This window comes from Sorex araneus, chromosome 8 (assembly GCF_027595985.1).
Source record: "Sorex araneus isolate mSorAra2 chromosome 8, mSorAra2.pri, whole genome shotgun sequence".
Lineage (NCBI taxonomy): Eukaryota > Metazoa > Chordata > Mammalia > Eulipotyphla > Soricidae > Sorex > Sorex araneus.
The window spans coordinates 49243898-49269377 of NC_073309.1; the positions used below are offsets into that span (position 1 = coordinate 49243898).

Sequence of the window (25480 nt, forward strand, 5' to 3'; positions counted from 1 at the left end):
CTCTGCGGGCCTACCCCTCCCCCCTAGTAAAGCAGGATGTAAAGAAATGGAAAGAAGAAATTTTCCTCCGTTGAGAGCCCCCTAAATATTCCCAGTGTGGGAGAGCTGGGAGATAAACGAGCCCTCCCTACGGCCAAGCTTCTCCCCATGATTTTTAGGGGTGGTGAACCTCCCTCGGAGTGCCTCCGTGCGATCTCGTAACCTCTTTGAGGAAGAGGGAAATAGCGGAAGTCTTAGGGTTCCGCGTTGCTCTTCCAGCGCCCTCCACCCCGCACTCGCCTCCTCCCCCCACCCCCAGCCCCACCTCCCAGCGCCTTGAGGTGCGCGCGGCCCCTTTAAGGCGCAGGGCATTGTGGGTGCGGGGAGTGGAATTTTGGAACGAAATGTAGCGAAGAGAAGTACAGTAGTAAGTGTAACATTGTAGCAGCCGCCGGCCGAGGGGGCGCGCCGGGTAGGGGACGCCGCACCCCCTTTCTGTCGCAGGAACCCCAGATCAAGCCCCCAGAGGGAGGAGGCGCCCGACGATCCGCTCCGGCCCCGTGCACGTCCCCCCCAGGAAGCCGGACTCTATGGGGCGGGACCCTGGGGGAGACTGAGCTGAACCTGGAGCCAGCCCCGAATCCCTGAAGCTCGAACCAGGGGCGCCCCGGGAGCACCCACCCGTGGGTGCGCCGCCCGCCTGCCGAGCCACCATGAGGTGAGCCTCAAAACTGCCTGCAGAGCCTCGGCGGCCGGACGCGGGCTCCCTGCCCCGCCTTTGTCCCCCTCCCCCCCGGCTCGCTCGGGGCTGGAATTTGGGGACCGGGCGCTGGGAACCTCGGATTTGAGGCCGAGTCGTCTCGGGCGAGCCCCCAGGGCTCGATTCCTTCTCCCTGACTCCCAGGGCTTGGGGGGTGCCGCCGCGGAGATTTTCCTGGGAGCCCTCCCATTTGAGAGGCGCTCCGAGGACTCCCGGATTTTGTACTCCCCCCACAAGCTCTGCAAGTTGGCAGACAGTGCTCGCAGGGAGGCCCGGGTGTAGGCAGGGCTCGCACGCCCCCTCCACCCCTCGCCCCAAATCTGCACTTGGGATCTGGGTGGGGGGTCGACCAGGGGAGGGTGGATTTGGAGGTCCCTGGAACCGGGGAGGGGGATTGAGATGCAAGCTTGGGGTTTGCGGGGTCCTGCTTTGGTTGAAGCTGGGAAAAGTCTCCCCGAGTGCAAAGCGGGACCTCGCCTCTCAACTTCGGGGGTACTTAACCCCCAGCTTTTTATGGGGGTAATTCTTGTCTCCCGGTGGTGAAGGGGGCTTCGCGCTGCCTGACCCGGACGCAGCCCCAGGGTCTGACCGGTACTCCCCTCCCCCGCCGCCAGGAACAGGCGGCGCCTAGGACCGGGGAGCGGCGGGCGCGGAGGGCGGCGCCCCGGCCCGGGGCCCGAGGGCGGCCCCGTTCCCCCACCTGCGCAGCCCTGGGGAGGGAGGGGGCGCGGCAGCTGGGGGAGGGGGGGCCTTTGTCTTCCTGACTCACCTGTCGAGACAGCTGGCGTGGGGGGCGGCGGGCAGCGCTGCGGGCCGGCTGCTCGCCTGGACGCGGCGCCTCCGCCTGCTCGCCCCCTCCCTTCACCCCCTACCCCCTGCCTGGACGTCCAGAGCGGTTGGGGTGCTGGAGAGGCCGCTGGAAGGTGTCAAGGTCACAGCCCGCCCCCCTGGGACCTGAGCTTCCCAGAGTGTCTCGGCGATCTTCCCAGGAATTTTATTCTGGGGGTGTACCACGTTCCCCCCACATCCCGGGAAGCGGGGATTTTTGTTGCTATGGGGCCTCTCGGAAAACTCCTGGCTCACCTGAGGGCGGGGCCCATGGAAGCTGGAGGATCTCCCTAGCTTTCTCTCTAGCTCGTCCCTCCCCCTGGCCCCCCATAATCTCTCCCTTGGGGCTTGAGTCTGACAATACTATCTCCCTTCCTCCACTCTCTCTGGGACTTCCTGCCCCAAAGCCCCCAGCTTGAGGGGGAGGCTCTAGGGGCCGCCTGGGGATTAACCCCCTGGTGCCCACATCCTTCTCCCCCAACCCCCCACCTCACGTCTTCCTTTTGATGACCCTTTGAGAATCCTCGCCTGCATCTGTTCTTTCTGACTTGCACCGAATTGGCTGGAAAAAACTGGAAGCCTGGGGGTCTCTGGCCTCCTCTGCACCCCCTGCCTTCCCTTGTCCCCCAACGCCAGCCACATCCTTGCCCCAGAGGGTCCCGGGTAGGCTCCCCTGCGCTCACGGTTGCTTGGGTGGCGCCCCCTCACCCCCAGCAGCGCCCCTCACCCCCCCAGCCCCATTTCCGGTCCCAGGCGCATGGCGGATGTCCGAGTTAGTGCCGCTGGCTCACTGCGAGGCCTTAAAAGGGCAGAAGCAACGTCTGGGCCAGCCTCCCGCCCCCCTCCAGCCCCGAGGCCCTGGCCCTTCCCCAGGACCACCCCCCCAACCGCTGACCGAGGCCAAACCTCCCACCTCCTGGTGGGGAGTGGTGCAGAAGTTGAGCTGAAGTCTGGTTTAGCCAAGGGTGACCCCTACCTCCAGACTGAGGGATGGGGGGAGTCTTCCCTGATGAGTGGCCACACCCCACGTCCTGGGACGCGCCCCTTCTCTCTGGCAAAGTTAGGGTTCATAAGGACCCCAGGTTCCTAGGATACAGCTGGGGAAGCGGCCCCAGGAAGTGCCCTGGAGCGAATTCCTGGGCTGTGTGGACCGAGGGGGTGTCCGGGAGTACCTGGGGTCTGTCGCTGGTTGGTGGGTCAGCAGGGACTGGCCAGGGGCAGTTGGCAGAGCCGACTTGAAGATGGAAAATTACAAGATCAAGTTCCTTTTCTCCCAGTTTGACAAATATTTGTCGAGTGTCTGCTGTGCCGGGCGCAGGGCTGGGATTGTGGGAAGACCAGGAAGAGGGGCAGAGGTCTTGGGCAGAAAGCATTTGAGAAGTATTCGGGGACCGACCTTTAAAACTCTTCCAATAGGCGCCTTCATTAGCAGGGCTCGCATTTATGGTTAAGTAATCAGAGACCGTTTGATGGAGCCTCTCTGAAGTGCCTGGGCGGGTGCTGGGTGTCCAGTTCCCTTTAATCCTCGGGGCCATTGGAAAAGGTGGATTCCCTCCTGCCTCCCCCAGTTTACTGACTGGAATACCGAGGCTCCCCAATATTGAGTACATTGCTTAGTTCACGCAGCTTGAACCTGGGCGAGCCTGAACCAGAGTCAGGGGCTGTCTGGGGTAAAAGCAAGAGGAAAAGACAGACTCTGATTGTTTTTTTTTTTTTTTTTTAATGAGACTCACATACTTTGCCTGTTGGAACATTGAAGGTACTGCAGATAAGCCAGAAGACAGATGGCTGCTTTCCCGGCTTGTTCCCTTATGGGAAACTGAGGCCCACCGAGAGGAGGGGCTAGAGTGAGCCTGTGTGGGCCCCAGAGACCTTTGATCCCGATGTCTCAAAGATTTGTGGTGGCAAAAAGTGCGTGTGGTCACAAGCTTTTTGGTTGAAGGATGCTGTGGGGAAAGTTTGGGGCGGGATGAGTAGGTAAAAGGAAGGGCAAGCGTCAAAGCTCGGAGGTTTGCGTAAACCAGAGTGACTATGCTTGATTACCTCCAGCGATGAGAAGCTCTCTTCTTCCTGTTGGACTTACTCAGCTCTGCTGTTTGAAACCTGAGCCAAATTCCAGGCCTCAAGCCTCCGTTTTTTTCCCCCCTTATCTCTCTGATCTCTCTGAACCCTTGTAGGAAGCCCCATGAGTTAATGCTTCTAGGGCTGGAAGTGGGGGCTCAGCACCCAAAGGCGAAGGGGTTCCTCAGTTACTTCGCTCTGCCACATACTGGAGTTTTCCAGAAATGGGGGGTGGGGGGCTTGTAGGGATGGGGACATCCTAAACCGGCTGGGGCTTAAGACACTCTTGCATCAGATCCGGGGTGAGAGACCCCAGGAGAGCACTGGAAACACCCTCCCCCAGGACCCCCATCTCCCTCCCTGCTTCCTGGCTGTGGGATTTTCCAGGCCCACTTTGATTAGCTTAGGGCTTTATTTTCTGTTCTTGTTTTTGGGGCCACACCTTTCCATTCTCGGGGCTGACTCCTGGCTCTGTGCTCAGGGATCACTTCTGGGAAGGCTCTGGGGACCATAAGGGGTGCTGGGAATCGAACCCAGGTCCACCACATACAAGGTGATCATCTTTTAACTCCTCTACTATCTCCCTAGCTCTAGGTTTCTATTTATTTTTATGACAATTATTTGTGTTTGTTTGGGGACCACAGCTGATGATATCAGGGCTTCTATTTTTGGTGGGGGGGGTCACACCTGGCAATGCACAGGCGTTACTCCTGGCTCTGCACTCAGAAATTACCCCTTGTGGTGCTCAGGGGACCATATGGGATGCTGGGAATTGAACCCGGGTCGGCTGTGTGCAAGGCAAACGCCCTACCCGCTGTGCTATTGCTCCAGCCCCTCAGGGCTTATTTCTGACTTTGCACTCAGGAGTTATCCCTGGTGGTTCTTGGGGAGCCTGGTGGGGGTGCCGGGGATCAAACCCAGGGTGGTTGCTCATGTCCAGCTTTTTCAAAAACAAACAAGGAAACAAACAAAAAATGTGAATTTGTTTCTTTGGTGGTGGTTGGGGCTCCCAAGCAACGCTTAGGGATTGTGGGGACCACTCCCAGTGATACTTGGCCAGCCCAGTGCCCAGCTCCAGCTTGCAGTGCTGAATCACTGGGGCCGCCTTGTTGGTGCTTGGGGTGTCTCCAGGTCTACACCTGTTGCAGCTAAGTGCAGCCCTAAGGACCTGCGGCCCATGAATTCCTAATTTTTTGGGTTTTTTTTTTTGCTTTTTTTGGGGTCACACCTGGCGATGCACAGGGGTTACTCCTGGCTTTGCACTCAGGAATTACTCCTGATGGTGCTCAGGGGACCATATGGGATGCTGGGGATCGAACCCGGGTCGGCCACGTGCAAGACAAACGCCCTACCCGTTGTGCTATTGCTCCCGCCCCGTGAATTTCTAATTCTGTTTCATTTGGCGCAAAGTCCTCAGTGCTCTGAAGCTACTCTTCTTGCCTGGGCGTCGCTCCTGGCTGTGCCTGGAATCAAACCTGCTGACCACTGCTGAGCACGAGCTCAGGGCTCAGGGCTTCCAGTTCTCTCTCTCTCTCTCTCTCTCTCTCTCTCTCTCTCTCTCTCTCTCTCTCTCTCTCCTCTCTCTCTCTCTCTCTCTCTCTCTCTCTCCTCTCTCTCTCTATTTCCTCTCTCTCTCTCCTCTTTTCTTCTTTTCTCTCCTCTCTTTTCTCTCTCTCCCTTCTCCCTGCTCTGAATTAGTTCCTGGTTTGCATTTCTTTGTTTGCTTTGAGGTGCTCAGGGATCATTTCCTGATAAGGGCTCAAGGAGTGATCCCTGAGCACCACCACGCAAACAGTTCCTACGCAAACAATTCCTACGAGGAGGAATCGGACCAGGTCTCTGCATGTAAGGTGAGGGGCAGGGGTGTCTTATCTGCTGGACGATCTCTCTGGCCCTGAGTTAGTATCTTAGAGGAAATAGTTGCTTTTGCTTCACAGAAAGCAGAGATATGAGAGCAGAAAGAACCACATAGTTGGCCGGGGCAATAGTAGAAAGGAGAGGGTGCTGGCCTTGGACACAGTACACCTGGGTTCGATCCCTGCCATCCCATATAGTCCCCTGAGCCTGTTAGGATTATCCCTGGACACAGAGTAAGTCCTGAGCACAGCCAGGTGTGGCCCCCAATTTTTTGTTTCTTTTTGGGTCACACCCGGCAATGCCCAGGGGTTACTCCTGGCTTATGCACCCAGGAATTACCCCTGGCAGTGCTCAGGGGACCGTATGGGATGCTGCAAATTGAACCCGGGTCGGCTGCGTACAAGGCAAACACCCTACCCGCTGTGCTATCGCTCCAGCCCCTGGCCCCAAATTTTTTTTTAAAAGAACAAGAAAATGGGACTGGAACGATAGTCCAGTGGGTCAGGCACTTGCCTTGCGTGCGACCGACCTTGGTCCCATACCTGGCATCCCTGCAGTCTCCTGAGCACTGCCAGGAGTGGTCCCTGAGTGCAGAGGCAGGATAATCCCTGAGTATCACCAGATGCGGCCCCCCCCCAAAAAAAAGAAAAAGAAAAAACCCCAAGTCTCCCAGAATAAAACTCACAGTTCCAAAGGGTGAGCAGCCAAGTCGGCCCGTGTCCTCCCACGCAGCCCCCAGCTCTGCCCCTGCAAAGTGGCACATCACGCCTCTGGGTAACGAGGTATTTATAGCCTCCCCACCTTTAAAACAAAAAACCTGACACACCACGGTGTACCCCGCCTTTAAAAAATTTCCCCATGGGGGTCTGAGCAATGTAATACAGCAGGTAAGGCATTTGCCTTGCCCATGGCCAACCTGGGTTTGATGGCCGGCATCCCATGTTGTTGCCCTGGCCCCATCAGGAGTGATCCCTGAGCACAGAGCCAGGATTAACCTCTGAGCACAAAAATTTCCCCATAGTTGGGGGGGGGGGGCTGGAGCAATAGCATAGCGCGCAGGGCGTTTGCCTTACACACAGCCAACCTGGGTTCGATTCCCAGCGTCCCATATGGTTCCCCAGCACCGCCAGGAGTAATTCCTGAGTGCAGAGCCAGGAGTGAGTAACCCCTGTGCATCGCTAAGTGTGACCCAAAAAAGCAAAAAAAAAAAAAAAAATTTCCCCGTAGTTATTCCCCTGCTTTCAAAAGACATTCACGCATGGGTGAGCTCCAAGAACAGCCCCTCTGCTTCCGGCTTTGTGACCTGGCATGACTCCTCCTTTGTGCCTAGAATAGTGTTGGGTCACCCCAGCTCCCCGCTCCATGGCCGCTGCTGTTGAACAGCTGACAGGTGGCTCGTACAACAACTGTGGAGTGCCTACTGTGTGCTGGGCTCTAGATTCAATAGAGAACAGAAAGGAGAGAACCCTCTGCCCTGCTGGTCTTGATGCTTCGCAGCTATGGAATGTCAGATGAGAGAGAGAGACAGAGCAAGTCCAGAGAAGGCAATCGGGGAGGGCTTCTCAGAAGAGGTGACTTTTCTCTGGTGGTTTTATTTTGGGGTGCTTACACCTGATAGTACCGGGGTGGGGTGGGGAGCTACTCTGGCGCCGTGCTCTGTAGACCGCGGGGTACCAGGGAATTGACCCGGGAGTTCCCACATACCAAGCATGTGCTTTAGCCCTTTGTGCCGTCTCCCTCTTCCCAGGAGGTGACCTTTAAGCTGAGAGCTGGAGAGCAGCACACAGGTTGGGGGAGAGCAAGTGCGCGGCCCGAGGCAGGCGCATGCCTAGACTCCGGGGCTGGACCCCTAGGCTGTGGGGAAGCCCAGGGGCTGACCCTTGGCCTTGATTCTGTGGGAGCATGGTGGCGGGGGGTGGGGGCATTGCTGGACAGTCAGATTGTGTGTTTTTGTGGTACCAAGGACAGGGCCCGGGGTCTCACACATGCTGGGCAAATGCTCCACTGCAAGTGCTCCCTAGCGCAGGGCCCCCTCAGGAGCAGACGCTGCCACCTGAAGAAGGGCTGGGCCAGCTTGGGGTCAGTCTGGCAGTCCGAGCCTCCACAGGGCAGGGCCCTCCGGGAGAGCAGAGTGCAGCCAGGGTGGGGAACGGCAGGCCTGGGCACCCCGCCAGCCGGCCCTGGGTGTGGGTGGCAGGTGCGGGTGAGGCCTCTGCCCGGCCCTGTCGGGGGCAGTGGGCGCCCCTGGAGCTGTGCCTGGGTGCAGACAGCACCTGGTATCGGGGCAGTCTCCCCACACGGCCCTGGGCCTGTGTGACCCGGTGGCCTGTGTTTGAATCCCTGGACTGCTCCCCCTGTGCTGTGTGACCGAGGCCATGCCACTCTCCTTCCCCGGGCCTCTGCTGTTTTCCTGAACTGTGGCCGGAGCAGTGCCCTCGGGCTGGGCCATGGACGGAATCCGGGACTTTGCAGGGCTGGTTTCGGCTGACTGCAGGGGGGAGCGGGTACAGTCATGGCAACTTGGGGTCTCAGCTTGCCCACTGACTGGACCAGGAGCCTGGAGCAGAGGGACTGTCCCTGTCCTGTCACGTCACGCCCTGCCCCAGGCCCCCATCCCCCATCCACCCCCAGACACTGTCTTTGTGGGGGAGACCATAGTGCTCCCCGGCAACCTCTGAGCACCACTTCCTCTTTTCAGGAAAAAGCCAGTGGGGGTGGGGGGGGTGTGTGGTGATGACTCCCCCCCACCCCCCTGCTCTGTGTGATCTTGGGCAAGTCACTTCCTGTCTGGCAGCCTAGTTTCCTCCCTGGGGGAGGACGGATCAGCCCTCACCCCACCCCGCAACCTGCAGAATCCGCTGGGGTGGGGGTTTTGGTGGGACACGGCTGACAGGACCCAGAGGCAAGTGGGGTTCTGGCTGTGACAGGAGTGTGTGCATCCCCGGCCTGTGCCCCGTGGTTTCTGTGCCCAAGGTCACTGTTCCTCCCTCTGCCCTTCTCTCCAGCAGCAGCTGACTCTGCAGTGGGAATTAATTTTTTTAAATTTATTTTCATTTATTGGGGCTGGAGCGATAGCACAGCGGGTAGGGCGTTTGCCTTGTACACAGCCAACCCGGGTTCGATTCCCAGCATCCCATATGGTCCCCTGAGCACTGCCAGGAGTAATTCCTGAGTGTAAAGCCAGGAGTAACAAAAGAAAAAAAATTATTTTCATTTATTTATTATTTATTTCATTTATTTTTTCTTTTTGGGTCACACCTGGTGATGCACAGGGGTTATTCCTGGTGGTGCTCGGGCGACCATATGGGATGGTGGGAATCAAACCCGGGTCGGCTGCGTGCAAGGCAAACGCCCTACCCGCTGTGCTATCACTCCAACCCCCTATTTATTTTGGTTTTGGGGCCACACCTGGCTCTGCACTCAGGAATTACCCCTGGTGGTGCTCAGGGGACCCCTGGTGGTGCTCAGGATGAACTGGGGATTGAACCCAGGTCATCTATGTGCAAGGCAAACGCCCTCCCCGCCGTACTATTGCTCCAGCCCCCTCCAGTGGGAATTTGAACCCGGCTCTGTGGGTGTCAGATCCTGAACTCTGAGCCCATCTGCTGATTCCTCCTTGCAAGGGTGTCACCTACTGCCTCCTCCAGGAAGTCCTCCTGGCTCATCTGGGCCTGTGCCCTGGCCCTGGCCTGTCGGCGTCTGCTGAGAAACTGGACAAGGGAGGTCCTGGAGGGTGGGGTTGGGTCTGTCTGGGTCACTGCCTGTCAAGGACATGTCCTGCAAGCAGGGAGTGTCTGCCGATAGCCCTGGGAGATGGGACCGGATGTTGGCGCGGGCAGCAGGAAGTGGCACAGCCTGGGATCTTGCAGCGCGCCTTGTCTTGCTGCAAGTTAGCTCGGCTTCCCCCAGGCCCCACTTCCTCCCATGAGCACAGCGGGCCGGGGCCGGGGCGGTTGTGGGGCCAGAAGACTAGGTAGAAATAGGGCTGGTTCCCTGCCCTGAGTTTCCCCATCTGTTGGCGCTCCCCTTTCCCTTCCTCCCCCGCTTGTCAGACTCCGCCGCTCTGTGCTCCGCTCTCTGGGGCTCTTCCTCCCGCTCTGTCTTTTTGTCAGTTTCGCCCCCACTGGGACTCCCCTCCCCTGACCCTCACATCCCCCCAGCTGGACCTTTGGTCCGTCCACCTCCCGATGGCCAGGTCCGGGACTCTTCCCCGCTTGCCTGCTTCCCCCCAGGGCTCTCTTTTCCCTGTCCTTTTCTCTATGTCCTCTCTTCATTTCTCTCTTCCTCTGTCTGTTTCTGTTTTCGTGGCTGTTGGGGCCACACCTGGCGATGCTCAGGGGTTACACCTGGCGATGCTCAGGGCATCCTACAGTTGCCGGGAATCGAACCCCGGTTGGCACTTGAAGACCAGCGCGCTCCCCGCTGTGCCATGGCTCCGGCCCTAGCTCGCCTTCTCTGTGCGGGCTTCTCTCTGCCCCCACACGATGTCTCCATCCAGTCTCCCAGGACCACCCAGATGGAGGCGGTGGTTGTCCTTGGGCTGACCAGGCCCCTCTCCCTGTCCCCTCCTGGCAGCGAGACGGTCGTTTGTTCCGGCCGGGCCAACGTGATGTTGTATGATGACTGCAACAAGCGCTGGCTCCCCGCGGGCACCGGCCAGCCGGCCTTCAGCCGAGTCCAGATCTACCACAATCCCACGGCCAATTCCTTTCGGGTTGTCGGCCGCAAGTTATCACCGGACCAGCAGGTAAGTGCCCATGCCCTTTCGTCCCCGTGCTCAGGGCCGGGGGGGGTGGCTGAGTGCCCCCTCCCCCTCCAGCTCCTGCAACCAGCACCCCTCACCCCCCCTTTTCCCTGCTGCCAGGTGGTCATCAACTGTGCCATTGTCCGGGGGGTCAAGTACAACCAGGCCACCCCCAGCTTCCACCAGTGGCGTGATGCCCGCCAGGTCTGGGGCCTGAACTTTGGCAGCAAGGAGGATGCGGCCCACTTTGCCGCCGGCATGGCCAGCGCCCTAGAAGCCTTGGAAGGTCAGAAGCGGCTGGGCAGGGAGTGGGCAGGGGGACTCCTGAGCCCTGCCGCACAGCCTGGGGCCGTCCTTCCCCTCCGCCTCAGTTTACTCATCTGCAGAATGGGCGGGTCAGTAAGAGGGCCTTGTGGCCGCTGGTGTCCCCCATGGCCACATTCAGTGGTACCTAGGGACCCGCAGTGTCGGGGCTTAAATTCAGGCCCTGACGCCTGTGGAGCATCCATTGCACACTGCTGGGCAGCTCTCCCTGGCCCCTGCATTTTTTTCTTTATTAGGGGGGTTTGGGTCCCAGCATCCTTTGCTCTGCTCTGGGATCACTCCTAGTGGGACTCAGGGGGGCCATCGAGGGCACTAGGGATGGAACCTGGGTCAGCTGCGCCCAAGGCAAGCATCCTACTTGCTGGACTATTGCTCTGACACCAACATTGCTTTTCTTTTTTGGGGGGAAGGCTCACCTGGTAGTGCTCAGGGATGCTGGAGATTGAACCCTGGTCTGCCATGTTCGACTCAGGGCAGACACCCTCCCCACCATAGCATCTCTCCAGCCCCAGTGCTGCTTTTTTAACCAGCCTTCCAAGACCCTGGTGGTGGGTCCTAATTTTGGGGACAGAGGGGCTGGGGCTGCAGCTGTGTGGTTTCAGATCCCAGGTGCTTGCTTCCTGGTCTTCCCTGCACCCCTGAAGAGAGATGGCCTGTCTGGTGGCCCCCAGAAAACTGCTGAGTGGTTCAGGTCCTGGGAACCAGAAGCCTCGGGGTGGGGGAGCCGGAGGTAGGGAGGGCAGGGCTTGCTCAGGGCCTCCCTAGCCTCAGGGAGGACCCAGGCTTCCGGACTGGCTGGAATTCAAGTTTATTCCTCTAGATTCCGGTCTGCGGCCTGGGGGCTGGTGAAGGGCCCCTTTCTGGTCCTTTGAGCCCCACCCCAGGAAGCCGGAGCAGCCTCTTCGGGCGGGGCGGCTCCAGGACCTCAGACTGGTGGCAGGTTCCCAGGAAGGAGGAAGTGGGAGCTGGGCCCGATTCCCCAGCAAACTGTGGAAAGCTGGGGTGCCCCTGATGACTCTATGCCACTTTCCCCTCTCACCTTGCAGGTGGACCCCCGCCCCCCGCAGCACCGCCCACCTGGCCTTCGCAGAACCAGAACGGCCCCTTCCCGGAGGAGGTGGAGCAGCAGAAAAGGTGGGGCCAGTGGGCTGCGGGTGTTCCACAACTCAGGACACTCCCCCCACCCCCTTTCAGTCTACAGAAGGGTCTGATTCGCTAGGGATGGCGAATTGGCAGTTTTCAGACGCCCCCGCCTTGCCCCCACCTCCTGTGGTTGGTAAAATTAATACCCTAGGGGCTGGAGCAATAGCACAGCGGGAAGGGCGTTTGCCTTGCACGCAGCCGACCCAGGTTCGATTCCCAGCATCCCATATGGTCCCCTGAGCACCGCCAGGGGTAATTCCTGAGTGCAGAGCCAGGAGTGACCCGTGTGCATCGTCGGGTGTGACCTAAACATAAAAAATAGATAGATAGATAGATAGATAGATAGATAGATAGATAGATAGATAGATAGATAGATAGATAGATAAAGCAAACTAATATCCCAAGTGGCACCCGCTTCTGACGCCCTAGAGCCAGTCCCCGCGAGTTCCCTGAACCTGCTGGTTCAAAGTATCCAGTGTCCTGTAGTTGAGGACACTATACACCCCATCCCTGGGAGGGGGCACATGATCATCACGGTCCCGAGTGACCACACCCTCCTTCGTCCCCCTCAGGCAGACGCCAGGCCTGCCCGAGCACGGGGAGCGCGAGCGCCGGGCGTCCAATGCAGGTGAGGCCCCTACCCCCCCCCCCGCGTTGGTGCCCCCCGACCCCAGAGGACCAGGCGCCTCGCTCAACCCCCCCTCCTTTCTGTGTGTTTTCAGGAGGTCCCCCTGCTCCTCCCGCTGGAGGCCCCCCGCCCCCGCCTGGGCCACCCCCACCGCCGGGGCCCCCGCCCCCACCGGGTCTGCCCCCGTCGGGGGTCTCAGCTGCGAGCCATGGAGCTGGGGGAGGCCCGCCCCCGGCACCCCCCCTCCCCACAGCGCAGGGGCCCGGTGGTGGAGGGGTCGGGGCACCCGGGCTGGCCGCGGCCATCGCGGGCGCGAAACTCAGGAAAGTCAGTAAGGTGAGAAGTGTGGGGGGCGGGCTGGGGTGATGGCACAATGGCAGGAGGCCCCCCATGACAGCCCCCTGCTCTTTATGATTTCTCCAGCAGGAGGAGGCCTCAGGGGGGCCTCCAGGGCTCAAAGCTGAGAGCCGCAGCACGGGAGGGGGCCTGATGGAAGAGATGAACGCCATGCTGGCCCGCAGGTGAGCCTACCTCTGAAAGTTCTGGAAATAGGGGCTGGAGCGATAGTGTGATGGGGATGACTTTGCCTGTCACTAGGTCGACCCGGGTTCGATCCCCAGCACCCCATAGAGTCCCTCAGCCCACTAAAAGTGAGCCCTGTGTACCACCAGGTGTGCCCCCTCCCCCCACCAAAAAAAGTTACGGAAACATTCCGGAGCAGAAGGAGATTGACTCAGCTCACCACGTACAGGGCAGGATGCCAGGGATGTCCGCTGATGGCTGATGTTTGCAGCCGGGGTCACCTAGAGAAGGTTCTAGAGCCCCACGCTGGGAAATCTTGTCTCAGAATCCCAGGAGAGCCTTGTGTGGTGAAAAATATGATTTTCCAGTGGAGAAGGACCCAAAGGGGTCAGAGCCCAAACCCCGAACCACAGAGGTGGAAAACCCACCTGGGAGGGGTGGTTGAGTGGCTGGGGGTAGGGGAAGAGTTAGGGATAGGGGCGGGGCCGGCACCAATTTCTGCATTTCCCTGCTGCAGAAGGAAAGCCACACAAATTGGGGAGAAGCCCCCCAAAGATGAATCTGCCAATGTGAGTTGGGGCTGCTGTACCTTTGGAAGGGAGAGTGCGGCCGGCATGGAGACTTGGGGGGGGGATGGGGAAAAGGTGGGGCTTGGGCTTATTTCTGACGATCTAATTTCCCACCAGCAGGAGGAGCCAGAGGCCCGAGTCCCAGTGCACAGCGGTGAGTTGTGCCCAGCCTCGGCTGGGGACTACAAGTCCCAGCATGCCCCATTCTCCAGCTAAAGCCTCCTCGGGGGAGATCTTGTGCAAATCATACCGGGAGTTGTAGTCCACTGAGATGGTTCTTGGAACCCGACCTGATAAAGCGGGGGGGGGGGGGGGGGGGGGGAGGAAGGGTCCAACAGTACAGGAGTGCACGTGGTCAACCCCGCTTCAAACCTCATAGGATGTAAGCTCTGTATACCGGCAGGTGAAGCCCCAGCCCTCAACCTCCACTCCCACTACCCCTTCCTCCCCCCCCCAAAAAAAAAAAAAAAACAGAATGAGGAAAAAAGTGGAGTTGGGGTATCTGTGCATTTCTGGGACTGATCTTTGTGATTTCTGGTTTTGCTACCAGAATCTGTGCGGAGACCCTGGGAGAAGAACAGCACAACTCTGCCAAGGTGAGTCGGCAAGACTGGGGTTGGACATCAGGGTCTCTAAGCAGAGGTGTGGGATGAGGGAGTGGTCCTCTTCATGTCTCCCCTTCACCCAACCTCCCAGGATGAAGTCCTCTTCGTCTGTGGCCACATCCGAGGTGCACCCCGTGACGTCCAGCTCCGGCGATGAGTCCGAATTGGAGAGGGTGAAGCAGGTAGCGAGGGGTGGGGGTTGGAAGGGAGGCTGGGGCTCTGCAAATATTGCAGGGAGGTAATATGGGAGATCTTGGTCCCGTGTCTGCCACTGGGCTGAGCCCTCTCAGTTTTCCATCGGGGAAGGTGCCAACCTTGCACGCAGCCAATCAGTGGCAGTTTTATCTCCCGGCACTGCACATTTTTTAATTTGGGTAGGTTTGGGGGACCCCTGAACCCCTCCAGGAGTGATCCCTGAGCACAGAACTAGGAGTAAGCTATAAGCACAGCTGGTGTGACCTCCCCCTTCCACAAATTTAAACCTCAGTTTTCCAATCTGAGAAATGGAGAGGTTGGGTCAGGGTCTGGGATGACCCAGTCATCATGCCCCTTTTGCCCCTTTTCCATGCCAGGGACAGACCTTCCTAATGTCACACTGCATTTATTCCCCACGAGTACCCAGAGCCCTTTTGGCGCCAGGCCCAAGACCACCAGTGCTGCCCAGAGTCTGGAGTCTGCTGCAGTCAGCCGGGATGCGTTTGGCAGCGCCTGGAACTGGATGTTCTCCAGGATTTTTCTTTTGACTCTCAGGGTCCAAGACTGTCCTTTTCAAATTGTCTAGTCAGCTGGTAGCCTACTCACTGACCTCTTGGGGGCAGCGGGGCACTTATAAATCTGCATCCTCTGAACCTCCTATGAAGAGAATTCCTCTGGCCAAGGCCAGGCCCCTTTCCTGATAAGCTCCAGCCCATTATTTGCAGCCACAGTTAACTCGCCAGGCTGAGCACATTCAGAGGCCCCGAGTTCAGTGCCTCAGCTTGGTGGGGAGCAACCCCCGAGCACAGAGCCAGGGCTCCCAAGAACAGCTGGGTGTGGCCCCCAAACCAAAAGCAAACAAGTAAATTCATTGTTTAGGAGCTTCTGGAAGAAGTGAGAAAGGAACTGCAGAAAATGAAAGAAGAGATCATTGAAGGTGAGCCGCGCTGCTGCGCACCACTGCAGAACGTGGGGGCGGGTGCAGGTGAGGTGTGGCTCAGACCTTGACCTCTGCTGCTTGCTTCCTTCCAGCCTTTGTCCAGGAGCTGAGGAAGCGGGGTTCCCCCTGACCACAGGGCCCCAGAAGATCCTGTGTCTCCCTTCTGCACCCCGCCTGGCCCCCTGCACTCCCTGCCTCAACTTGACTTGGAACTGGCTGAGGGCTACACAGGAATGCGGCTTCCCCACTCCCTGTCCCACTTGGAAAACTCCAACGGGGCGTGGCTTTCTTGGCTCCACGCCTGCACCCCGACTGGCTGCTGATTGGCTGGGGAAGCCCCCACCCTTCGCTCCTTCTGGTCCTTTCCCCTTGGGGGCGGGTCCTCTGCTGGGGATGTACCAATGAGGCCCACAGAGAGGGGGAGTGAAGGAGGGAATGCCCTAGTCCCCCTTCTACATTCACTTTAACGCTTAATGCCTTCAAAAAGAAAAACATTTTTTTTAAGAAAAAAAAATATATATATTTGGGTTGGGGGGGAGGGAAATTTTTGTTCTCTTTGGTTTTGATAAAACGGGGTGTGGGGAGTTTTTAAATGCCGTAGCCCCACCTTTGTCCCTGTTGGGACAGCTATTTAAAGGGGAGAGCCCCTCCAGGCTGGGGGTACCTCCTCCCCAACCCCAGGGACCTCCTTTCCTTCTGGCTCCTTCCCCTTTTCTATGAGGAATTAAGATGCTGTAACTTTTTGGAACCTCAGTTGTTTTTTGTTGTCTGTTGTTTTTTTTTTTGTGTGTTTGTTTTTTTAATTTGGGTAGGTTTGGGGGTCCAGACCATTTTTACCCTTCGGGCAAAAACCATAAGGGGAGGAGAAGGAAGAGGTGGCCTCTCCTGCCTTCATTCGAGCTTCTTGAAAATGGGCCCCTGCAGAATAAACCTGCCAGTTTTTATAAACATGAAGATTTTTGGAATCATTTGAAGGGCACAGTGCTGTGAATGGGGGGGATGGGCCCTCCCTGTGCCCCCACTGACCCCCCTTCTCCTACCTACCCCTAGCCTCCCCTCCCCCTCATGCCCACTCAACTTTATGCCCCCAGGAGAAGGTCACGGCTACTCCTCCTGGGCCAGACCTTGTGTGTCCTCTGTGACTCAGTTTCCCCTTGTGGGACAGTACTCCCCTCTCACTGGTTTCTGGGAGCTCTGCTTCACAGATGTGCATCGTGGGATTCACATTTCAAAGCTGTTCCTTTAATGGTGAAAGAGGGGACAGTCACCAAAAGTAGGTGGCTCTGGGGCCCAGGCAGGTAGTAGATAACACAGCCCCCTTCTGTGTTGGCTCATTTCATTTGCATGGGGGGATGGGGAGCTTGTTGGCAAGAAAGACCTTGAGGTAGGGGGGTGTGCCAAAGAGCTCAAGGAATGAATGCACTCGCCTTGTATGCAGATAACCTGGGTTCAGTTCTTGGAACCACATATGATCCCCTGTGCCCCACCAGGTGTGATCCCTGAGTATTGCTGGGTGGGGCCCCAAAACACAAAAAAGACTGGGGGGGGCCCAGTTTGGAGGCAGGAAGTGGGATCCCTGAGTACTCCAGGAGTAGATATGAAGGGAAGGTTTGGGGATGAAACAGTGACCCCATTAGTAACTGGAGAGGTAAGGGGTCTTAAAGAAGGGCCTTGGGCAGGACACAAATTGGTCCAGAACTTGGGTCAGGCAAGAGGTGCTGGGAACTGAAAAATGGAGCGACCTGCTCGGATGCTGACACTGCCAGGGATCACTCTAGCCAGGAACGGCCCAGCACTGCCAAACCGCAGAAAACCACAACCTAATGGCTGAAACGGGATGGCCTTGAGCCAGACCCTTTACCCCACCGTCCACCCGCTGTGGTGACCTCCAGAGACAGCGGGTTTTGGTCTATTCGGTGTGGGTAGGACCCCAGGCACCAGGCATCTCCTCAGAGCCAATGCCCTGCAGGTACGTACACCGCCAGAGTGCCAGAGTGAGGTAGATGGAAGGTGGGGGCGGGGAGTTCCCTAGGAACCTGTGAAGGGCTGTACCAATGAGAAGGGGAGAGGGTTCTGGGTGCCAGGTGAGGGTCCCGGGTAAGATCCCTGGTTAGGTCCCTGAGCGCTGCTGGTTGCAGGTGCACAAGTGTGTCGGGTGGATGGGGTCGTTCCATCAGCTGGGCTGGGAGCCCAGGGAAAGGGAGCAGAGGGTGGGTCAGTTTCCAGACCAAAGGCAGGTTGGATGGGGAACCCCAGCGCCCATCTCGCCCCGACTGTCTCGGCCAGGCCCCCCCCCTCCCATCCTCCACCCCGGTCCTAGTCCTGGGGTTTCCCTGCAGAGGGCGCTGTCAGGGATACAGCCTCGGGCACAGAGGGCGCAATCAGATTCGCGGGGGATGTTAAAGGCACTATCAGGGACTCCGAGGGCGCTGCGGGGGGCACCGGGGGTTTGGAAGGCGCTGCCAGGGGCGTGGGGGGCACCGGGGGCTTGGAAGGCGCTGCCAGGGGCGCGGGGGGCACTGGGGGCTTGGAGGGCGCTGCCAGGGGCGCGGGGGGCACCGGGGGCTTGGAGGGCACTGCCAGAGGCGTGGGGGTCGCAGGCTGCGGCTTGGGGGGCGCCCACAGCTGGGGCCTCTGCACCTGCGCCTGCAGTGCCTCCAAAGCCAGCGTTAGATGGTCCAGCTCGTCCCGCAGAGCGTCCCAGGCAGCGCGCTGCTCCTCGTCCTGGCGCCGGCTATGCGCCCGCTGTCGCCAGTACTCCAGCATCAGGCAGCCACAGGCCACCACGAAGATGGTGGCTTCGCCTAGCAGCTCGGCGCCCAGGTCAGCGGCCGCCTCCTCGTTCAGCGGCTTGATGGTTTGGCTCTTGAAGCCCATCAGGCTTAGTTTGGTCCGCATCTCCACCCAGTGGTACACTGCAGAGGGAGAGGGCAGAGGGGTCAGCGGCCACAGCTGCAGCACCCCAACTCCCCACCCCCACCCCTACCACACACACCCATTAGCACTTAGGGCTGACTCCTGGCTCTGCGCTCAGAGATCACTCCTGGGGGGCTGGGAGGACCATATATGGTGGCAGGGATGGAACATGGGTCAACTGCATGCAAGGCAAGTGTCCTGCCTGCCGTATGTACTTCTGCTTTGAACCTCCTGTTTCACTTTTTTTTTCCTTTTCGTTTTTGCTTTTTGGGTCACACCCGGAGATGCACAGGGGTCATTCCTGGTTTATACGCTAAGGAATCACTCCTGGCGGTGTTTGGGGGACCATATGGGATGCTGGGAATCAAACCCGGGTTGGCAGTGTGCAAGGCAAATAAATGCCCTACCCGCTGTGCTATCGCTCCAGCCCCTCCTGTTTGACTTTTTAAAGAAACTGCCCAGTAGTTTTCTGAGTGGCCCCTACCATCTTGGACACCCTCCAGACAGTGCCCTGAGCTCAGAAACATTGGGAACAATTAAGTTTTCTTCTTTTTCTCTTTTTTATTTTTGGCGGGGAGGGGGGCACACCCAGAGGTGCTCAGGAGTTACTCCTGGCTCTGCACTCAGGAATTACTCCTGGTGGTGTTCAGGAACCCTATAGGATGACATGAATTGGACCAGGGTCAGTCACGTGCAATGCAAGGGTCCTAACCTCTGTACTATTTCTCCAGAGCCATAGGGACTATTTTTAAAGATCCCATGTCTCAAATAAGAAATTTTTCTTTTTTTTGATTTTTAGGTCACACCCGGTGATGCACAGGGGTTACTCCTGGCTGTACACTTAGAAATTACTCCTGGTGTTGCTCAAGGGACCATATGGGATGCTGGGAATTTAACCCGGGTTGGCCTTGAGCAAGGCAAATGCCCTACCCGATGTGCTATTGCTCTAGCCCCAGAATTTTTTTTTAAAAAAACTTTGCAGAATACTACAATCTGTAAGATTTAAAGGAGAGGGAGTCTTGTGTTTTGAAACGTCAGGATTTGGGGCTGGAGCGACAGTACAGTGGGGAGGGCATTTGTGTTGCATGTGGCTGACTCGAGTTCGATCCTGAGCACTGCCAGGAGTAATACCAAAAAGCCACCCGCCCACCCACCCCCCAAAAAAGAAAAAGGATCCAAGGCCAGAGTGAAGTACAGCAGGTAGAGTGTTTGCGCCTTACACGCGGCCAACCCAGGTTCCATCTCAGTCATACCTGAGCACCACCAGGAGTAATTCCTGAGTGCAGAGCCAGAAATAACCCCTGAACATCGCTGGGAGTGATCCAAAAAGAAAAAAAAAATTTTAAATAAAGATTTTAAGGGTGGTGGGAGGGATCCTGGGATCATTGATGGTGGTAAATGGGCACTGGTAGAGGAATGGGTACTCGATCATTGTATGACTGAAATGCAAACATGGAAGTTTGTAAGTATGTAACACTACCTCACAGTGATTTACTAATTAAAAGAAAAAAAAATGAAAAAAAAAAAAGGCTTTAAGGGGCTGGAGCGGTAGCACAGTGGGTAAGGCATTTGCCTTGCAAGTGGCCGACCTGGGTTCGATTCCCAGCATCCCATATGATCCCCTGAGCACCGCCAGGGGTGATTCCTGAGTGCAGAGCCAGGAGTAACCCCTGTGCATTGCCAGGTGTGACCCCCTCAAAAAAAAGGTTTTAAAAATAAATAAGTAAAACATCAGGATTTGACAAAAACGATGTGGAATGAGGAGGGGGGTGCAGACAAGGTTTTGGCTGGTGTCAACAGTTTAATAACTCTCCATGGCTTGGTGGTCTGTTCTTGGTAAAACTCTGAGATTGCATGACTCAACATTCATTTCCGGGGAGCTCTATGAGAGCTTCAGGAATCTCCCCCCAGGGTCTGGGGTTACTTTTTCTCCTCTAGCTGAAAAATATACCATGTGCATGCATGTGTGCGTATACCATGTGCGTGCATGCAGGCATGCATGCATACGTGCACCCACGCTTGTGAGAACATCCCTCAGGATTGAGAGATGGGACAGAGGCTGAGAGGAGGTGAATGAGGTTCTCTGCAGGAAAGTGGAGAACAAGATGGCTCCACCACGGTACAGTACAACACTCAAAAAGCCACAAATGCCATGGGGGGTAAGGGGGGACGGGAAGGGGAGTCAAGTTCATTGCCCAAGGCCATGCGGAAAGAGAAATAGGGACAGGAGACTTGAAGCCTGAGTGTCTGAACCTTGACTATTTAGCTGAAGAAGAGAAAAAGGAGGGACTGGGGTGATGCCTCAAGAAGCTGGGGGCAGCTGTGCATGCACGAACGAAGAAGAAGAAGGAGGAGGAGCAGGAGGAGGAGGAGGAGGAGGAGGAGAAGGAGAAGGAGAAGGAGAAGGAGAAGGAGAAGGAGAAGGAGAAGGGGGAGAAGGAGAAGGAGAAGGAGAAGAAGAAGAAGAAGGAGAAGAAGAAGAAGAAGAAGAAGAAGAGGAGGAGGAGGAGGAGGAGGAGGAGGAGGAGGAGGAGGAGGAGGAGGAGGAGGAGGAGGAGGAGAAGGAGAAGGAGAAGGAGAAGGAGAAGGAGAAGGAGAAGGAGAAGGAGAAGAAGAAGAAGAAGAAGAAGAAGAAGAAGAAGAAGAAGAAGAAGAAGAAGAAGAAGAAGAAGAAGAAGAAGAAGAAGAAGAAGCAGCAGCAGCAGCAGCAGCTTACTCCTGACTCTGTGCTCTAGGGTCACACCTAGCAGGGTTCAGGGGATTCTATGGGGTGCCAGGGATCAACCTGGGTCAGACATCTGCAAGGAAAGAGCCCTACCCTCCGTATTATCTCTTCAGCCCCTTCTTTAAGCTTCTTCTGTGCCAAAGGCCTAGGACAGACTGGGGCACTCAGGAGCACTGACCAGAGGGTCCGAGTGGAGGGAAGAAGATTTACTGTGGGGAATCCACAGGGGGTCCCGGAAAAGGAGGAGGGTGTGTAAGCGCTATATCAAGCCCCTCAAGATGCCAGCCTCCACTTGTCTGGGAACTGAACTACGAAGATTCCAACCCAACTCCAGACCGAAGCAAAAGTAAAACACCACCCAACCCAACTCCAGACCGAAGCAAAAGTAAAACACCACCCACGCAGGTGACCGGAGAGTGGAAATTCAAACAGAAACCGTGGGTAGCCAGGTCCATAAGGCGGAAACAGACCTGAAGACACAAACCCTCCGGGGCAAGGAATCCTCACCAAATCAAGACCGAATCCGGAGCAACAGTACAGCGGGATGGACGCTCGCCCTGCATACAGCCGCCGTGCGTGGGATCCCCGGCGCCCCAGTGAGTCCCCCAGCCATGCCAAGGGATCCCTGAGCAGAGAGCACTGCCAGGTGTGGCTCCCAGCCCTACCCACCACCTGTCCCTCAACCCGCCAAAATCAAATCCAGATAAGAAACAAAAGGAAAAGGCAGAAGCTTTGAGCAAATGCAGAGTGCAATAAAACTCCAAGACTAAACCAAATGCAGCAGACGTGGAAAGAGGGGTGGGGGGCCGGAGAGAGCGCGCCGACGCGAAGGCGCTGGTCCCGCGGGCGGTCCACCCCGGTTCAATCCCAGACCCGCACGGGGTGCCCCCTGCCCTGCCAGGCGTGCCCCCGCGTGCAGGGATGGCGAAGGCGCTTCCCAGGTGCCGCAGAGACACGCGCGCTGCGGCTGAGCCGGACGGGCGCCCGGGGTGGGGGGGGGGGGGGTGACCCGCGGGCTTCTCCGGTCGCCGCGGCAGGAGCGAGTTTGGATCTTTGCCTTTCGGGGAGTTTTGCCAGCCCGCAGCGCTTCTGGGGTGAGGCGGGGCGGGGACATATTTTTATGTCAACCTGAAAGCTTTGTGATGGATTCGGGCTTTCGGCCCCTGGCACGGCGCCCGCCCCGGAGAGGCACCCGGCGGCTGTCCAGTGCGCAGGCGCACGCGTCTTCCCAACCCCGGGGCCCCGGGGGCGTAAGCCAACCTGGTTCGGCCAGTTGCTCCCATAGGATTTGCCAAAGAGCCTCCAAAACGGGGCGGGGAGCAGACTTCAAGGACTGGAGGTCCGGCTTTGTGTACCGGGATGGGGGGGTCCCAAGTACTATCCCGGGCACTGCCTGGTCCTCAGCTCCCCCCGCCCCCCCAACCCCAGAGCGAGCCCTGACACCACTCCTAGAGTGACCTCACCACCAGCAAAACAAAGCCAAACCAGACACTGCGGATCCCAGGTAGGGAGGGGGCTGGGTGCCGCTGACATGTGGGGAGCTTGGCCACTGAGAGCGGGTAATTTACAGAGAGAAGCGCCCAGGTGCAGGGACCCAGTCAGCACCCCGGGGCGGGTCGGGGAAGGGCAGGGCGGGGCGGGGGGGGGGCGCTTGCTCTGCTGAGGTGTCCCTCCTGAGTCTGGCCTGTACACTGCCCTCCAGGGATCCTTGGGGGGCTAAGCCCCGATCCCCACGTCAAGCCAGTCACGTCCTATCAGGGTTCCATCCCAAGGTGCAGGAGGGCTGACAAAGATAAGACAGGCTGGGGGGAGGTCCCCAAATCTACGGCCACTGGGGTACAGCAGGGCCATCCAGCAGCTCCCTCCGGGTTCTGGGGCAGCAGGGTCCCTTCTTTGAGGTGTACGGAAGCAAAAACTTGGGCGCCCTCAGACTCCCCAATTCTGTCTGGCTCTCCTCCACCCCCATGTCACTGCTCCACCTCATGGACGCGAAGCCCAGCGCTTCCCCTCCTGCACTGGCTCATGCTTCTCCAGCCGCAGCACTCCACAACCTCCGGCCTGAACCCCAACAGTCACCCCAACCCCAGGATGGCTGCTGGCAACCCCTGTCCATTGGGTCCTGCAATCTCTGCTCATCCCAGTTAGGACCTCCACAGCCTCCAGGGCCAAAGGGCTCTGAGCAGCCTGATACATACATCTCCCTCCTCCCCCCCCCTTTTATTTCTTTTTGGGTCACACCCGGCGATGCACAGGGGTCACTCCTGGCTTATGCACTCAGGAATTACTCCCATCGGTGCTCGGGGGACCATATGGGATGCTCCATAAATCCAGTAGTAGGGAACACATGCTAGGTTTATAACATTCATAATACACGAGGGGAATGAATCTATAGGTTTGTATTTTTTTAATAGTTTCATGGTTTCACTGTCACTGTGTTATTGTCATCCCGTTGATCGTCGATTTGCTCAAGTGGGCCCAGTAACGTCTCCATTCGTCCTAACCCTAAGGAGAGTTAGCAGCCTCTCCTTACTCGTCCTTCCCAATGGTGCCGCATTGGAGGCTCTTTCAGGGTCAGGGGAACGAGACCCATCATTGTTACTGTTTTGGGGCATATGAATACGCCATGGGGAGCTTGCAAAAAATTTTTTTCGTTTATTTTTTGCCACCCACCCAACAATAACCCAGGGGCAAGGAGGTGCCGAGGGGGTCCTGCACTCAGGAATTACTTCTGGTGGTGTTTAGGGGAACCACAGGGGATGCTGGAGATTGAACCCTGGTAGGCAGCGTGCAACCCACTATACTATCACTCCAGCCCCAGCGTTTGTATTTTAGCTTTTGGATCACACTTGGCTGTGCTCGGGGGATCTTATGGGGTGCTGGGATTGAACTAAGATTTGTGTAATGCGGGGGCTGGAGTGATAGCACAGCGGGTAGGGCGTTTGCCTTGCACGCGGCCGACCCGGGTTCGATTCCCAGCATCCCATATGGTCCCCTGAGCACCGCCAGGGGTAATTCCTGAGTGCAGAGCCAGGAGTGACCCTTGTGCATCGCCAGGTGTGACCCAAAAAGCAAAAAAAAAAAAAAAAAAAAAAAAAAAAAAGATTTGTGTAATGCAAATGTCCTACCCACTGTATAATCTCTCTGACTCAAATTTCCTGGTTGGTTTTCGGGTTACACCTGGCGGTGCTACAGTAACTTTGTGGTGTGGGGGGCAGGGGTGGACTCAGGATGAAACCCAGGTCTTGGGCATGCAAAGCCTGAGCTCCAGCCCCCTTGTCCGTTTCTTTTTCGTCTTTGAAAGTTCAGACGTTCATCAAATGCCCAGCTCTGCCCTGGTCGTGTAAAAGCCACAGAAGAGAGATAAAAGGCCCCCTTGATCTGGATATTTTCCAGAAACAAGAAGGAAATATACAAGTGCATCAGCTGGGCTGTGATCCAGAAGATTCTGAGTGACAGGCAGAGCCTCTCGGGAGCCTCTTGGGTCTGCCATCGCCCCTCCCCCTTTCCTGGCAGCTGCCTTCGAGGGCCCCTCCACTGAATCTGCTGTCCCTTTTGCTCCCCAACTCTGATGTGGGGCCAGCTCTTCCCCTCTTCACGGTCCAGCTGCAGGCTGTTCTTGTCGCTGGCCATGTCCCAGCACGCGGTCAGTACTCTGTCACCACAGTCCAATGGGCTGTGGACAAGGACTGTGAGGCCTCCTGTGGCGCCGCTTCTCTCACGGGGGGGCAGGGCCAGGCCCCCAGTGCTGTGGGCCCAGGCACCAGGCAGGGCATGGGAATACCATTTTCCTTTGATGCGCCAGGCCTGGCCTACGGGGCATGCAGCCTCCTTGGGAGCTGCAGTGCCTGGCCGCTGGAGGGAGGCAGTCCTGGGGGGCAGCGCTCAGAGGGTCCAGGGTGGACTCCGGGTGAAACCCAGCCCCCCACGTTGCTCGGACATGCAGGGCTGCGGCTGGCCCAAGTCTGCTGGAAGGGAGCGTTGGGGGCCTTAAATCTCCCCATGAATGTGTCCCCTGGAGTCATGAGCCAGACGAGGTGGTGGGGATGGACGAGGGGGGTGTCACATCTCAGTCACTGTGAGACCCCAGCGTGACCAAGAACCGCCAAGCACAGGACAGGATCTTCAGTAGTAAAGCTTTTTAGGGGGTTGTTCAGAAGTCGCTCCCAGCAACGTTGAGATTAAACTAGGGCCAGCTGCATGCAAGGCAGGTGCCCTCACCTCCGTACCATCTCTTCAGCCCTCTTTTGTGCAGTTAACTTGGGTGGTTGCAGGTCGATGTGGTGCGGGGGCTCGAATGTGTTGCCACCTGTGCTCAGCCTGCAGAAATGGGGTCTCCCCGGCAGGAAGAGGTTCTCTGCAGGGGTCACACCCTGCAACCGTCACAACTGCTCCTGCTTATGTCTGGGATCCAAATGGGGTTGGCTGCATGTGAGAACAGCCCTTCCAATATCAGTTTCTTACAATCCAGACTGTGTGTGTGTTTTATGGGCACACCCATCAGTGCTCACAAGTAACTTCCGGCTGCATGCTCAGCGCTCACTCCGGGAAGTGCCAGGGCTCAAGCCAGGGCCTCCTGTATGAAAAACACATGTGCTATATAGCCCCTTAAGCTCTTTATTTGTCTCTAGCGCCTGCAGGTTATTTTTTGGTTAATAGGTTTGGTTAATCCAGTTAACAGGGATTT

The 25480-nt window shown here is 57.5% G+C and overlaps 2 protein-coding genes across 5 annotated transcripts; one reads left to right on the plus strand and one right to left on the minus strand.

Moving 5' to 3' along the window:
• The first annotated feature begins 289 nt into the window (after window positions 1-289).
• Window positions 290-16112, plus strand: VASP (vasodilator stimulated phosphoprotein). 4 transcript variants are annotated; one of them, XM_055146347.1, is made up of 13 exons: window positions 290-697; window positions 10061-10232; window positions 10350-10515; window positions 11600-11687; window positions 12269-12324; window positions 12419-12660; window positions 12751-12845; window positions 13364-13415; window positions 13533-13569; window positions 13966-14011; window positions 14112-14202; window positions 15095-15152; window positions 15248-16112. In XM_055146347.1, exons 1-13 carry the CDS (start codon window positions 693-695, stop codon window positions 15283-15285), a joined length of 1146 nt encoding a protein of 381 aa, XP_055002322.1. In that variant the 5' UTR covers window positions 290-692; the 3' UTR covers window positions 15286-16112. The 4 variants fall into 4 exon arrangements, with proteins under 4 accessions (XP_055002322.1, XP_012788006.2, XP_055002320.1 ...); XM_012932552.2 differs by having other exon boundaries at window positions 322-697; window positions 13536-13569; XM_055146345.1 differs by having other exon boundaries at window positions 323-697; window positions 12748-12845.
• A 1044-nt stretch (window positions 16113-17156) lies between these two features.
• OPA3 (outer mitochondrial membrane lipid metabolism regulator OPA3) lies at window positions 17157-18064 on the minus strand. Its single transcript, XM_004607815.2, has one exon. The coding sequence runs from the start codon at window positions 18051-18053 to the stop codon at window positions 17472-17474; it is 582 nt and encodes a 193-aa protein (XP_004607872.2). The 5' UTR covers window positions 18054-18064; the 3' UTR covers window positions 17157-17471.
• Window positions 18065-25480: the final 7416 nt, after the last annotated feature.